Source organism: Theropithecus gelada, chromosome 2 (assembly GCF_003255815.1).
Source record: "Theropithecus gelada isolate Dixy chromosome 2, Tgel_1.0, whole genome shotgun sequence".
Taxonomy (NCBI): Eukaryota; Metazoa; Chordata; class Mammalia; order Primates; family Cercopithecidae; genus Theropithecus; species Theropithecus gelada.
The window spans coordinates 107,319,057-107,335,144 of record NC_037669.1 but is presented as its reverse complement, the minus strand read 5'-3'; the positions used below and the strand labels follow the sequence as shown (position 1 = coordinate 107,335,144).

Sequence of the window (16,088 nt, the reverse complement as noted above, 5' to 3'; positions counted from 1 at the left end):
CCGTAGGAAACGAATATACTCCCAACTGTTTTCCACTAGTAACAAGTGTGGCCATATCACATGGTGTGTGGAAGAACCTGATGGTTGTGAACTCAGAGATGGAATTTAGGGGCTACCTCAAACGAGTAAGTGATAAGTTAGATGGCCTCCTCTGTACAAGAAGTGATAGCAAAATCAATTAGTAAATGCTACCATTTTCATGCCTGGGCATTCTGTAGGTCAGAGCCCCGATACAAGGATTTCAAATGTGACTACATTGGCCAAATGAAGAGTCTGGCTGAGAGACTGAATCTAGGGAAGCTGGCCTCAGGAAGAGCTTCTTTTGAGTGCCCACGTTTCCATTCCTGGTAGTAAGAGTTAATGTGACTGTCACAAACTTATTGCACAAAGAAGCAGGAAACATCTGTATAAATGGATCCACACAGAGCCTGAGTCCAGAAATGAAAAGCAGAAGCTGTTGGAGCCTGTGATTACAATAGCCAGGGGCAAAAAGGTTTCTTCCTTTCCAGCCTGAGCAGGTCCCCATATAACTTACCACTAGGGCTGTTTATTTGGCATCTGCTGGGCGCCAGGCACAGTGCTTGGTGCCTTACCCATCATTTAATCCTCATTTACTCCTGGCAACCACCTGCGATACAGGTGTTATGGAGGGTGCGGAGGGCGGAATGAACAAGATACTTTGCCTGGGTCACTAGGATTGTTTACTCAGCCCTATCTCTGCAGCTAACACTGGGGTAAGGAAAGAGGAAACTGCAATAGAAATAAAATCCTGGCCCTAGCCCACAATGAACTTGCAATACAAATACATCCTTTAGTGGTTTATATAAATTTGTTCCAAAAAGGAAGACTGTTTCATTCAATCTTTACAATTCAACTTTGGAACTTGTCCCTGGCAAGTCAGAATTTAAATGCATCTCTATTATGCATTGGATTTGAAAAAAACTTTTTTTTTTTTTTGCAAATGCATAGAAGAAAATTATATCTCAGTGTTCCACAAAACAAACTTGTTTGGAAAAGAATTTTAAACTTCTGTGATTAAGTTAGACCCAGGACTAATTGAATATGCATAAAAAGGAGAAAATATAAATATCAGAAGGGATTTTTTTCTAGTTGTTTTCTAGTTGTTTAATTGTGATAATTTAATTATCACATTCAATTTCTTTCCTTTATAAAACCAGGTTAATATTAAATTTCAAGCAGAGAAGCTAAGAGGTTAAACTCTGGATTCAGCCATGCATATAGCATGTGATTATAAACACCTGTAATAAAACTCTACAAAATGGAGACAGAGTCTCAGAATCATTTGAGCTGAGTTAGAGGTAGTTGTTAGTCAACTCTAATCAGAATCAGATAAAGAGTGGAGTAGCACCCTGGATAGCGAATGAACAAAAAATAGTCCAAACTGACAGCCATGTAATCTTGAGTGAGTTAACTCTTCTTCCATGGATCTTCTTTTGAATCAGAAGGTTGAAAATTCCAATGCCTACTCCTCCATAATTCAACAGGATTATACAAAACTGTCAGGAGAAATCAGCTAATGTATTAGATGTAAAAGTAAGTTAAGTCTTAGTAGAAAAGGTACCAAAAAGCATCTGGCAAAGGCACAGTTCTGAGGACACATGGTCAAAAAAGGTCCTTTGCTTTGCGTGTAAAATCTCCAAATTCTATAAGCTGGTACATCCTATTTGCATGCAAACTAGCTTGGAATGAAATTAAGGCAGAATATTATTTCCTCATGTTTTAACCATTCTTTTCTCACAGCCTCCTCCTCCTATGTTATTTACACTAAGAGTTTCCTGCTCTGTGTATCATTTCCAGGACATTCATTAGATTCAGGGAAATGAAATTTAATAGGGGTGGCTAACACATGATTCAAGATTAAAGAAAGAACAGAAAGATGCCCCAAATTGACCTAACAAATTGTTCCCTTGACTTTCCTTAGCCGAAGAAGGAAGAATTATTACCAAGAAAATGATCCTTACACACAACATAACCCTACTCTGCAGTTTATGCATATCCTCTTGAATCATGCATCAGTCATGAGCAGAGGCACCTTGGAGTCCCAGGGGACAGTAACAGCATCATGGCTGGGATCACAGGGTTTGTGGGGCTAAGTTTCTGAGATCCAGGCCCAAGAAATACCAGCATGGGAAGTAAAAACATCTCATTTTTTGGACCTTAATAACTTTCATGGTTTGACTTATGACAAGGAAAGAAAAGTCATCTCCTCTACCAAGACCTCATACATGGTATGTTCAAAACCAGACAAAAATGAAAAGGAAAAAAAAGGAAAAAGTATAATACAATCACAAGTGACAAAAAAGCAGAAGAAGGGGTCACAGAGATGTGATGTAAGAAGAACTTGGCCTGGCACAGTGGCTCTTGCCTGTAATCCCAGCACTTTGGGAGGTGGAGACAGGTGGAACATGAGGTCAGGAGTTCGAGACCAGGCTGACCAACATGGAGAAGTCCCGTTTCTACTAAAAATACACACACACACACACAAAAAATTAGCTGGGCACGGTGACGGGCGCTTGTAATCTCAGCTACTCAGGAGGCTGGGGCAGGAGAATCGCTTGAACCTGGTGGGCAGAGGTTGCAGTGAGTCAAGATTGTGCCATTGCACTCCAGCCTGGGCGACAGAGCAAGACTCTGTCTCAAAAAAAAAAAAAGAACTCAACGTGCCATTGCTGGCTATGAAGCCATGAGCCACGGAGCATGGGTGGCCTTTTTAAGCTGGAAAACTCAAGGAGACAGATGCTAGTCTCCACAAAGGAAAGGAAATACCTTAATTTTAGCCCATGAGACTGTGTTGAACTTCTGACCCTGGAACTTCAAAATAATAATAATAATGAATTTATGCTGCTCTAAGCCACCAAACTTATGGTAATTTATTATGACAGTGAAATAAAACAAATACATCTGAATCAAAATCTAGAGTACTTCAAAGTAAAAAACAAAACAAGTCGAATATTAACTATGCTCCAGTCTCAAAGAGATCATACAGTTATAGGGGATGTTTTGCCTGGAATGCCTGGAACCAGCCTGCTCCAGATTAACACTGATGCTGGAGCTCAGCTCCCCAGTGTTGGCCTCTAAATGCATCTCTTGGGTTTTCATTAGACTATTTGGATTAAGGCATGTACACTGTATACTTTTGGGGCCTCTTCTGGGAATGTGTGATATAAAATTGGGGCAAGAATATAGGACCTGTTTCCAAAATACTTTTCTCAGAGAAACTCTGAAACAAGAAGACAAATCTTTCACTATTTTAACAATGCCACAAATTAGAAAATCAATTGCTCCTCCAGGACTTTTCCTCTGCCCATTTATGTTATGGCCCTTGACTTTCTGGTTTGTCCAGACAGTGGGTCAATCCCACATTCAGAACCCTGAGGAATAAACCCAAGATTCCTGAAGATGCCAAGGGACTGCTTGGAATCTCGTAGCCTGGGTTTACTGAGCGATTTAGGTGACTTTCCTCAGAGTTCAATTTCTTTACCATAGACGATCTCTCCGACTTTGCCAGATCATTTCCTTGCTGTGTAGTATTGCACCTGCCTTTTGTGTGAGATGCTCTAACGCTGCTATGGAACATACCGGACATTCAGTCACTGCTGCTAGGTCCACAGCCAACTCACAGGACTTGATCAAATCCTCTATCACTGCCAAAGCTTGTTGTAGTTCAGCTGAGAATGCTGAAGCCTTGGTTCTCTTTGGCCCATCCTGTGGAAAACAAATGCCTTGTTGGAAATCAAAAGTAGACAATCTGGAAAGCAAAGAAGGAAAACAGGACAGAGATGAGGAGCCGGGGATCCAGCCAACCCTGACTGAGAATGGTGGATATTGATCTGTCTCCCTGCTCCCAAAGCATGGTGGCTAAAGATGCTTGTGGTTTAGGTATATGATATAGAGACAAGCAAAATCATCTACTTCTGTGCATTGTACTAGTGAAGAATGGAGTTCATAAATCATGGAAATTATATTCCTGCTACATAAGAAACATATAGAACTCAGCTTTTTTTTTTTTTTTGAGAGAGAGTTTCACTCTGTTGCCCAGGCTGGAGTGCAGAGGCATGAACTCGGCTCACTGCAACCTCTGCCTCCTGGGTTCAAGCAATTCTCCTGTCTCAGCATCTCGAGTAGCTGGGATTACAGGTGAGCACCACCATGCCTGGCTAATTTTGGTATTTTTAGTAGAGACAGCGTTTTGCCATGTTGGCCAGGCTGGTCTCGAACTCCTAACCTCAGATGATCTGCCCCCCTTGGCCTCCCAAAGTGCTGGAATTACAGGCATGAGCCACTGCGCCATTACAGATTTGCACACTGAATCTCCCCCAACTCTGTTCTTCCTTCCTCCACTGTCCCTGGCCCTCCCATATTGCGCCCCATTACAGATTTGCACACTGAATCTCCCCCGACTCTGTTCTTCCTTCCTCCACTGTCCCTGGCCCTCCCCATATTGCACCCCATTACAGATGCCAAAGAGATAAGCCAGCGCTCTGTACCTCCCAAACATAGAGACTCAGCATTCAGCGGAAAAGCAGTAACTAACTAAAGAGATCAATGTTCCAATTATAACCACAGTGACATTTAGGATGTGATTGGGATGATTGTTTCAGCTCAAAAGGCTTTTGCATGGGTTTGCGGTATTTTATCTCCCTGCTACTGACATGCTGTATTTATCTGTTACCTGGTAAATACACATAAAAAAATTTTTGGTTTATTCAATGTATTTTTTTTAACATCTCAATTTCTACAATAAAGAACAGCTAGCCCCTTTGCTGCTCCCCATCTAGCCCTGACTCTTTTTGTGCTCTACAGCACAATGTAGTCAAAGGGTTTAATATTTTCTCAATCTATGCAGAAGCACTGGGTATTTGCATTTTTGGATGAGAGACATGAGTGACAGGGCTGGTGAATGGAACAGATCATGCTGCTGCCTCTGAACAACGTACCATGGATTCATCGCTTCTCATTCATAATAAAGAAGCTTCACTTCTTGGTAAGACTACAGACTCTCACCTGAATTTATTTTAACATCATCAATAAGGGATTAAGAGTTCTTGGCAGGGCGCAGTGGCTCATGCCTGTAATCCCAGCACTTTGGGAGGCCGAGGGCGGTGGATCACGAGGTCAGGAGTTCAAGACCAGCCTGGCCAACGTCATGAAATCCCATCTCTACTAAAAATACAAAAATTATCCAGGTATGGTGGTGGATGCCTGTAATCCCAGCTACTCAGGAGGCTGAGGCAGGATAATAGCTTGAACCTGGGAGGTCTCCACCTCTGCAGTGAGCTGAGACCATGCCATTGCACTCTAGCCTGGGTGACAGAGTGAGACTCTGTCTCAAAAGAATAAACAAATTTTTTTTAAAAGTTCTTATACCAGGCATCTTTCTCCTTACCTAACACTGAATGCTCAGTTTCCTTTCAGATCCTCACATGCTCCTATCCCCCTTCCTTCCACTAACCCTCCTTCACAAAACATGAGGTGGCTAGGGTTTTGAATTGTATAATATAGGTTTCAGAAAAATCCTTAAAAACATTATTAAACTCCTCTAACTAGGGGTAGCTCCTCTTGCTCCCGGCTGTAAAAATACTACCTGTGTCCTGAGCTGCTTCTGTTTTCAAGGGGTCCTTGTCATCCATTCTGAGCAGAAAGGGCATGCAAATGACTGACCCATGAGACATGTCTTAAGTGTTTATTGCTAAAACTAGAATATTCTATAGAAAATGGAAGAGAAACCCCACTGCTAAACCACAGATTTCTTTCCAACCTGGTGTGGTCACAGTCACCATTTCTTCTAAGGGAACTTTGGCAGACTCTTAGAGTTCACACACACACACACACACACACACACACACACACAGAGGAGAACAAGGCATAACACATACAAATTAGATACACTAAGAGGTACAAAGAAGAAAACATAATCCTACCATTCAGGAAAACCATAGCAGACATTTTATCGTATTTATTCACTTCCAGTCTTTTATGTATGCATTTTATGTATTTGTCTAATTTCGTTCCCATTAAAATTTTTTTTGGCTGGGCGCAGTGGCTCACGCCTGTAATCCCAGCACTTTGGAGGCCAAGGCGGGTGGATCACCTGAAGTCAAGAGTTCGAGACCAGCCTGGCTAACATGGCGAAACTCCATCTCTACTAAAAATAAAAAAATTAGCTGGGCATGGTGGTGGGCACCTGTAATCCCAGCTACTTGGGAGGCTGAGGCAGGAGAATCGCTTGAACCCGGGAGGTGGAGGTTGCAGTGAGTCAAGATTGCACCATTGCACTCCAGCCTGGACAACAGAGTGAGATTCTGTTTGAAAAAAAAAAAAATTATGTGGAAGGAAGAAAATATATAACCACTTCCCTTTGGGCTGCAAATCCCTACTTTAAAATTGCCTTTGATTTTTTTCTTGACTATGAGTTATAGGATACATACAGTTTTAGGAAATCTAGACAATAAAGATCACAAAGTAAAATTGCTGTAAATCCTCTGACCCATAGACAAACACCATTAACAATCAGTTATATAAATGTAATATTTAATATCCAGTACCTTAGCCGAGCCTCCTAGTTCACCTGGGTCTAGCTCCATATCTTCAGGAGACTCGAAATCCAGCAGACCCTGCATTAACCCAAAAGTCTTGTTGAAAATTAAAATGTAGATTGCCATCAAAATGTAGATTGTCAACAAAATCTACGGTGCAAACTATCTGTCACCAGTGCTAAGCTGACTGAGAACGTGTGTAAATGTGTAAGAGGGAAAGAATAAATGATGTATTTGGCACAGGGTTCTTTCCACAAATCTAGAATCATATTGTACACCCTATTTTGTAGACTGCTTTTTCTCATTCAACAATATCTCATGAATATTTTCCCCTTATATTTTTCTAAAACATGGGCTTTGATTGTGGTAGCGTGTTATATTTTATAGATAAACCATAATCGAATTATAGTCCCCCTTATCATTAAACATTTAGGTTTAACAATATTTTTTACTATAATAATGATAATAACTTTTGTGCATTTTTCTTAAAGCTAAATTCCTAGAGTGGAATTGTAAATGTTAATAGTTTTGAGGCATATTTCCAAGTTCTTCACAGAAGGACTGTGTTCCTGCCAGCTATATAGGAAAGCTTGTCTCACCAGCCCCTAGCCTACAAGGGGTAGTACCATTTAATAAAAAATCTTTAACAATTGAATGAAAAGAGAAATCCTACCTCACTGTTGTTTTATTTTGACTTCCTTAGATAACTAGAGGTGTAGAACTTTAAAAAAAAAAATGCTTGCTACTAGTGGTGTTTATTCTTATGCAAACTGCTATGTCCTTTGCACATCTTTTTATTATAATTTCCAAGAGCACATGATTCATTAAGCATACTGACCATCTGTTACATATTTTGTTCACGTTTTCCCCAACGTTTCATGAGTCTTCGTCTTTAATGGTATAAGCTATCACTGATCACCCTCTCCCCAAGACCCCATGATCCTTTCTAAAGCATGAGGCAATCAGTCCAACATTCGTGCTCTGTCAAGCCAGCTCATGTGTGGCAGAAGCAAAAGAAGCTCCGCCCCTTGGGATAAAGAAGGTCCTAGACAGGACTACAAGGTCTTTCCTTTCTTTGCAGGCATGCGATGGCCTGAGCTGGTTTCACAGGCACCAGCAAGCTTAGCTGTGGGGACGCTGCTCTGGTCTGCCTTGGGTAGCCCCCACAATTCCTCACAGACCCCCTGCAAAATATTTTGTAGTAATTCTATCTCTTGTTTCTTCAGTGAAAGGCAGCTAACAAAACCTTCTAAGTGCTTTTAACCTGTATTGTCTCATTTAATGCTCCCAACAAGCATTCCAGGAAAATACTATTATTATCTTAATTCTACAGGTGAGAAATCTGAGGCTGAGAGAGGTTAAGTAAGTTGCCTGAGTTCACGCATCCTGGAAGGGTCAGAGCCTGGATTCAGACCCAGGTTGTTAAACTCTCGAGTCTGTGTTTCCAGTGACAATGTCCCACAGCCCTCTGCGTCTGGTACGAACCTAGCTCCTGTGTAAATGTCACCTCTGTGGGAAAGCTGGAGCCTAGGCTGAGGGAGGGAGGACCATCACTTACGTCCTGCTCACTCCTCACTGGGCCCAGAGGTTGGACTTCTAGAATAGGAATGACAGTGACAATGGGACATGCAGAGGAGCATGAAGCCTTGAGTGAGTGCTGTGTCACACATGCCCCGAGGCGCTGCTCGCTGAAGGAAGCAGATCATTATCCTCATTTCTATGGTGGTGTGACAGTCTCGGTGTCTAAGATAACAGCTACGCATCATGCAGAGCTTCCTGGGCTGTGCCAAGCCCTCCGCATGTGCTAATCATCTGCTTCATAACGATCTTACAGAGGAGGTTCTAGTACCCTCATTTTACATAGAGGAACACTAAGGCCCAAGAGGTCAAGGTCTTGTAACTGACAAATGGCAGAGTATGCTGAGGCTGAAACTGCTAATGGAAAGCTTGAAAGGAATAACTTTGAAAAAAAAATTTTTTTTTCTTTTTTGAGACAGAATGTCCCTCTGTTGCCTAGGCTGGAGTGCAGTGGCGCAATCTCGGCTCACTGCAAGCTCCGCCTCCCAGGTTCACGCAATTCTCCTGCCTCAGCCTCCCGAGTAGCTGGGACTACAGGCACCCACCACCACGCCTAGCTAATTTTTTTTATTTTTAGTAGAGACGGGATTTCACCTTGTTAGCCAGGATGGTCTCGATCTCCTGACCTCGTGATCTGCGCACCTTGGCCTCCCAAAGTGCTAGGATTACAGGTGTGAGCCACCACACTGGGCCTTAAATTATTTTTACAGATGAGGTCTCGCTATGTTGCCCAGGTTAGCCTTGAACTCCTGGACTCAGGGATGCTCCTGCCTCTGCCTCCCAAGTAGCTGGGACTACAGGTGTGTGTCATCATGTCTGGCCTGAAAGGGGTAACTTTTTCTGAGGGGAGATTGTTGGGCAATGAGCTTAACCTTCCTGAGCCTCAGTTTTTTCACAGTCCAGAGCATGGCTGGTATGTCTGATTGTGGGGATTAAATAAGAAATACTGTAATCCCAGCACTTTGGGAGGCTGAGGTGGGTGGATCACAAGGTCAGGAGTTCAAGACCAGCCTGACCAACATGATGAAACTCTGTCTCTACTAAAAATACAAAAATTAGCCAGGCATGGTGGCATGCCTGTAATCCCAGCTACTTGGGAGGCTGAGGCAGGAGAATCGCTTGAACCTGGGAGGCAGAGGTTGCAGTGAGCTGAGATTGCGCCACTGTACTCCAGCCTGGGCAGAGTCTCACTCTGTCTCAAAAAAAAAAAAAAAACTTTGGGAGGCTGAGACGGGCGGATCACGAGGTCAGGAGATCAAGACCATCCTGGCTAACACGGTGAAACCCCGCCTCTACTAAAAAAAAATACAAAAACTAGCCGGGCGAGGTGGCGGGCGCCTGTAGTCCCAGCTACTCGGGAGGCTGAGGCAGGAGAATGGCGTAAACCTGGGAGGCGGAGCTTGCAGTGAGCTGAGATCCGGCCACTGCACTCCAGCTGGGCGACAGAGCAAGACTCCATCTCAAAAAAAAAAAAAAAAAAAAAGAAGAAATACACATGAGGAAGCACCCAGTAAATAGTAGGTGCTTGTTTTTGTTTGTTTGTTTTTTTATTAAGAGACAGTGGCCACTGGGCAAGAGCTACCTAAATGCCTCATAGAGGTTAATTCAACAGACAACTTACCGCGGTGGCCCAAACCTTTCCCTCAAGCTCATACATGGAAAACCAGCCATGATAGGTGTTTAGGGTGTCTGAGAATGCTTGCCTGCAGATGTGCTAGTGTCAGTGACTTATCACTAAGGAGGGGCAAAGGTCAGAGAGACAGAGAGAGAGAGAGAACCACTTAGGGGTTCAGGGTTCAGATATAGCAAAGTTCATTCTGTTAGGCTGCTCTCAGGGTAAGATCCTAAATCTAAGAATGGAGGTCAGCGCTGCAAAAGGAGAGAAGACTTCAGTTTTGTCTTCTCCCTTCCATAAGTTAAAATGCCCATAAAACAGTAACTTTGTGGAAAATCACACTCTCGTTCCCAAAGAGCTCTCCTCCCCTAAGCCAGGCTCCTTAGTGATTCATGCCCTGAGCTACACATTAGACTAGTGAGGCCCTCAGGTGCCCTCCAACTCTATGATTCTTTGGGCTTACTCCACCTTGAAGAGGGCTGATTTAGAGTTGGAGGAAAAGAAAAAGCCGGCAGGATGGACACATGTTCAGCCTTAGAAGACCAAGGCACAGCTCTACATGCATAATGACAAGGGCACCATAGTGCAGGTGCCTGGTTTCCCACAATGGAAAAGCACTGTCTCATTGATTTTACCTTCAACAGCATCTGGTATTTTATAAGTCTCTGGCTTGGTCCTTTAAGATACTTAAAAAGAGGGAGATTGTGATCCAGTTGGCGCTGGCATACCTTTAAAAGCCAAATAGAAACAACATAAACAATACACACAGAATAAAAGTGGCAGCATTTAGGTACAAAACACAGAATTGCTTTTCCTGGACAATAGGGGCAGCTCTGTCGAGCAGCTCCATAAGGCTGTGGGGTTGTTCTGTCCCCTAGGAACGGTGCGTGAAATAAGAGAAAGAGGAAAGAGGACGGTTTGGCTAAGATTTTTGCAGGCATCGAGGGAAGCAGAACCATTTATTTCTTTTAGAAAGCAAGTTCACTAGAAAACAGTGGGGCATTTCAAGTCCTTCTGAAAAGAAGGCTGCCTGTCTTCAAGCTGGGGGCCGCCAGAGTCTATTCAGGCCATTTGGAGCCTGAAGGATACAGATGGTTTGTAGATATCATTCCAGGTAGCCCAAAGTGTGATATTTTTGACTTAGTTTCATTTAAAAAACCCATCCTAGAAGACGACACTGGTTTTCTCACCAGATATAGGTGCTCCTCACAGGCCTATCCCATAGAGACCAAAGGCTGTGTCGAAACTTTTCATGTGTAATTTCAAAGTATGGGACACTTTAAGTAAACATAAATCCCAATGCCAAATTCCTCTCCCTAGTCCCACTTTTGATTTCTTTAACAACTTGATGCATAGAAACATTTTCCAGGAACAATCTGTGGGAGACTCTGTCTTCTCAACATTACCCCAAAGTAGGCGCAGTCTTGACACTCTTGCCAGATTGCCCTAGCTCGGGGCAGATTCTTATGGTATTTAAAATATATCTGAAGATCTTCTTTCTAGGTGGGAAAAAATTAGAACAAATTAATCAGGTAGCATTTTTCAGTAAGTGGACAGGATAACATAGTTTATTCATTCATTCAACAAGCCAGAGTACTCTAATGTGTAAGGAATTGGGGGTGCACAGTAAGTAATCTTATGTTGGGATGCGTGTGTGATGGAGAGAGAAACAGAAGGCTATAAACAGCCATAACTACTGGACATAGATGGGCACAGAGTGCTCTGGGAACATCTACAAGGGCTATTGGTAAATACATAAGTAGACTCACAAACAGGAATTGGTTTTTATCTTTATCATTCTTTTCCTGCCCTTTGTCCAGGACATCGACATCTCCCCACAACAGGTCTGCAATGAGTAGTAAAACTGACAGAAAAGAGGCTGGTGGTTGATGGCCCCCTCTTTTCTCTCCCCACCCGTTCCTTGTGGTCATCATGACACCAACCCTACAAAGAAGCCCAAGAAACAACCAAAAGATGGAAACATGCCAGAGGGGAGATGTGGTAGATTGGGCAACCAATATGGATCTCAGTGATTTGGGCAACCCTCAAAGTGACAGGCTCTGCCTCAAACATCACTTTCAACCTGCAGCACAAGACTCTGAGACAGGAAATGTTATGTGACTGTTTCGGAACTGGAGAGCAAGGAGGACTCAAGGTGCTGCTCAATCTGTATTCTCATGGTATCAAAGACGCTGAGAGGTAGGCACACAGCTGCCAATATCCCAGAGAGAAAGCACACTTCAAGCCTCTGGAGTCAGCCTGCCAGCTTCACTTGCTCTACCAGGGAGCCTGGCCCACAGCGGCTGTGCTGGCCACAGATCCCATGCCACTCTGGTGGAGAAGCCCATGCAGCCACCTCCTTGCTGAAGTCTGTGTCCCTGTCCTGCTCAGCCCAACTCTGGATTTCCATCATGCCAACACAGATGATTTCTTCTGTAGCAGCTTCAATGATGCCTGTTCGACTCCCAAATACATTACTATAGTGAATGACTTCCATTTCTATAGCTCTTGCTTTGTCCCAAGAGGTTGTAAGTGGTCACTTTAGCATAAGAACTACAGCAACCGTCCTTTGCTATTCCCTCCAGGAAAAAAATGACACACACACTTAAGACAGATGGCCCTTGAAAAATGTTCAGACCGGTTAAGGAGCTAGAACAGTAACTCAGAGCTTAACACCTATGATGAGGTGACATGGAAAGCCATACGGGGCCACCAAAGGGCTCTGAGCATTGAAGATTCCTTCTCTCCATTAATGTCAAATATCTTGAAACCTGGGGGCTTTGTTTGCTTCCAGTTATCATAAGTATTGCTCTCAGCCTCAGTCATAATATGAGTTGCTTACAACTTTAAGTTGTTTGATCTGTTGCCTTGGGTTCACAAAAAGAAAAATAAGAAAGAGAATGAGAAGGACTAGTTGAGAAAGAGAGGAGAAATGAGAACCATTTAGAAGGCACGGGGCATCAGGATCATCTCTATGGTCGCGTCCTAGAAAGCACTTGGTGGGGAATGGTGTTGGGTGAAACATTTCTCTGTGGCAGCTCCCACTGGCCCAGACAGCCTATTTGTTGCCTAAAACAGGATGGAGAAACAGGGAAAGAAGGAGGAAGTATGGGAGGTGGGAAGAAGGGGTAGTTGGAGGTATGTTGTAGGCCAAGACATTCACAAATTGAGTACTAAGCCTAAAAGAGGTTGTAGATTTAAAATTTTCTAATCATCCTCTATGTTGTAAAAAATAGAATGGAAATAAAATGTATTTTCTGAGATTTTTAGTTTAACACCAATGCTTCTCCTCTTGAGAGCATTAATACAGCTTTATTGTGGGACTCTAACCTCACTGTATGATTCTTGTTTTAAAACATAGTTGAGTCATTCAGAAGAGTAACCTCTGCTTTGGGGACAATGGATGGCCAGCCTTCCATTTCATGGGGCTATGCAGGAAGCCAGGCTTGCAGTTACTCCCGCATATCAGTGTGAGCTCAGTCAAATTGTACTCATTCTCACCTTGGATAAAGTCAAATAAAGTTGGGAGGCCAACTCATGTTTTCCATTCAAAGGGCAGATACAAGATATACTGTCTTGGCAAATTTCAAGTATACAGTGCAGTATTATTCCATGATAGTCGCCATGCTGTGCATTACATCTCCAGAACTTGCTCATCTCATAACTGCAAGTTTGTACCCTGTGACCAACATCTCCCTACTTCCTTTAGACTTCAGCCCCTGGAAACCACCCTTCTACTTCAATGATATAAAATCAACTTTTTTAGATTATATATATATATATGTATTATATATATATATACACATACACACACACAATGGTAATGAATGTATTCATTAACTTGATTGTGGTAATCATTTCACAGGGTGTAAGTATATCAAACCATCAAGTTGTATAGTTTGAATATATGCGATTTTTATTTGCCAATTATATTTCAGTAAAGCTTGGAGTGGGGGGGAAGCAGATATGTTTTTAGACCATTGGTGTTTCCATTTGTCCTTACCTCTTAATACAGAAAAGTAAGGCCTGACTTTAACATGGTTATTACTGGGAGCACAGACTTACTCTCTTGAGAAAGCAATGTGCCAGAAGTTCAGGGTTCTCAGCACACTTTTCCAACTCTTTTAGAAAAGTCCTGGAAAAATAAAAGTATACAAGTAAGAATGTTTTGATTTTTACATGCAGATAATTATTTTTTTAAGTACAATCACATAAGGTTTTAAGAGGTGCCTACAAAAATGTTCTCCAGGCCTTCTTGCTCTTACCTTGTCTTCTACACATTGATTCAGAAAAAAAAAAGCTGTATTCTGAGGCATTTCTACAATTACCCTGAAATCACTCACAACTTTAATTTGTTTGATCTGTAGCCTTAGGTTCACAAAAAGAAAACTAAGAAAGAGAATGAGAAGGACTAGTTGAGAAAGAGAGGGGAAATGAGAACTACTTAGAAGGCACAGCGGGTCAGGATCATCTCAAATTATCAGAACACAGCTGTTCTGGTAATTCTAAGCACTAGTCATAGACAGACTGGATACACTCACTGATGCTTCCTGTTACATGAAAACAACGTTCATAAGAACTGTTGCTGCTGCTGTTGCTATTACTAATATCATTGAGAGCTTACTATAAGCCAGGCATAAGCTAAGTGCTCCTCAAATAATATCTCATTTAATCCTCAACCAAACCCTGCAAGATAGGGTTTCATAAATATAAAACCTGGGGCTCAAAGACGCTACATAACTTCTCTGGGGAAATTAGTGGAAGTGGGTTTCCATTTTAATTTTGTGTCTGACCAATGGACGAGGGATAGGGTTAGGAAACAACTGTGGTTCAATTCACCAAGCAGCTTTTCTCCCTCTGTGAATTAGGTGTGCAATCTTGGGCTCATCATAGCAAATAAAGAGAGTCAACATGTTACCATTCCCATATGTGTAACATGAAAGGGTTTGAAGATGATTTCCAAAGTCCCTTATTCCTGCAATTCTCTAGAACTCAGTATCTAAGCAGCCCTGGGTTAAAAGTACAACTTGTTGAACAGTCAGCATTTTCTAACAGCCTAGTTCCCAGCATCCCCTTATGATAATGGTATGTAGATATGTATCTTGGTCATCTTTGTATTCTCAATGCTGAGCACAGCGCCTGGCATAGAACAGGTACTCAAAAAATGCTGATGCATAAATAAATAAACAAAGGAACACTCAACTGCATACAATATGGATGTCTGACACCAGGTGCATGCTCCTTTGATGCCTCTTCCCTTCCTCCCCAGGGATCCTGTGGGACTTCTCCTCCCCTTTCACTCCAACCCACCCCAATCCAATCCACTGACTCCAAACCACTAGCTTAAACCTGAAAACATCTAAGAATTTTCATCCCCCAGTTCCATCAGTCTCATTTCCACCCTTCTCTTACTCTCCATTCTTTCTGATAACATGAATTATTATATACCTGTTGTGAAATTCGTAAAGTTCGCTAATATTCCCAAAGAGAAAGTCCTTGTTATTCTGAAGAACATCTGGAATTAGATGCTTTAGCCAGATAAAATCCATTGGAGTGATATATCCCTGCAGAGGTGGAAACAAGGTAGGTGTTACAAACAGGAACATACCAGAGATCATCTGAATTAGCTACTCCAAAAACCAAAACTTTAGTGAAATAATTGAAGAATATAGCACACTTGTTTCTTGAAAGCTATTGTATCGAGTACTTTCTTTTGATATCATTTTCCTCATGTGCCCACTTTCAGAAGGAGATGGCTTAATGGCAATGATAATAAAATGGCATTTTTGTGGGAAGAGCAAATAGATTTAAAAATGTTTGTGTTACACAGGTTTAATGTAAAAGAAGGGAAAATGTACCCAATGTTTTGTGACCTGATACAATTGCTATGACTATTATGATTATTATTATTTTTGAGACGAAGTTTTGCTCTTCTTGCCCAGGCTGGAGGGCAATGGCGTGGTCTCGGCTCACTGCAACCTCCGTCTCCCGAGTTCAAGTGATTCTCCTGTTTCAGACTCCCAAGTAGCTGGAATTACAGGCATGTACCACCACACATGGCTAATTTTTGTATTTTCAGTAGAGACGGGGTTTCACCATGTTGGCCAGGCTGGTCTCGAACTTCTGATCTCAGGCGATCCACCTGCCTCGGCCTCCCAAAGTGTTGGGATTACAGGTGTGAGCCACTGCGCCCAGCCCAATAATAATTGTTTAATATCTGAATAATGTTTATTCAGCATATATATCATAATTTACTAAACATTCCCTTTTTATTGGACATTTGGGTTGCTTCTAATATTTTATTGTAAAAATGTGATTATAAATAATTGTGTACATAT

General features: G+C 42.2%; 1 protein-coding gene across 2 annotated transcripts in view; it reads right to left on the bottom strand.

Moving 5' to 3' along the window:
- Positions 1–16,088, bottom strand: part of MCF2L2 (MCF.2 cell line derived transforming sequence-like 2) — a 251,075-nt gene that overhangs the window by 32,518 nt on the left and 202,469 nt on the right. For both annotated transcript variants that reach the window (XM_025377532.1, XM_025377531.1), the window contains exons 17-22: positions 15,199–15,314; positions 13,816–13,885; positions 11,157–11,249; positions 10,386–10,478; positions 6,567–6,635; positions 3,601–3,726 (exon numbers count right to left, since the gene is read on the bottom strand). In XM_025377532.1, the coding sequence (XP_025233317.1) occupies positions 3,601–3,726; positions 6,567–6,635; positions 10,386–10,478; positions 11,157–11,249; positions 13,816–13,885; positions 15,199–15,314 (567 nt within the window). The remainder of the gene's footprint in view (positions 1–3,600; positions 3,727–6,566; positions 6,636–10,385; positions 10,479–11,156; positions 11,250–13,815; positions 13,886–15,198; positions 15,315–16,088) is intronic.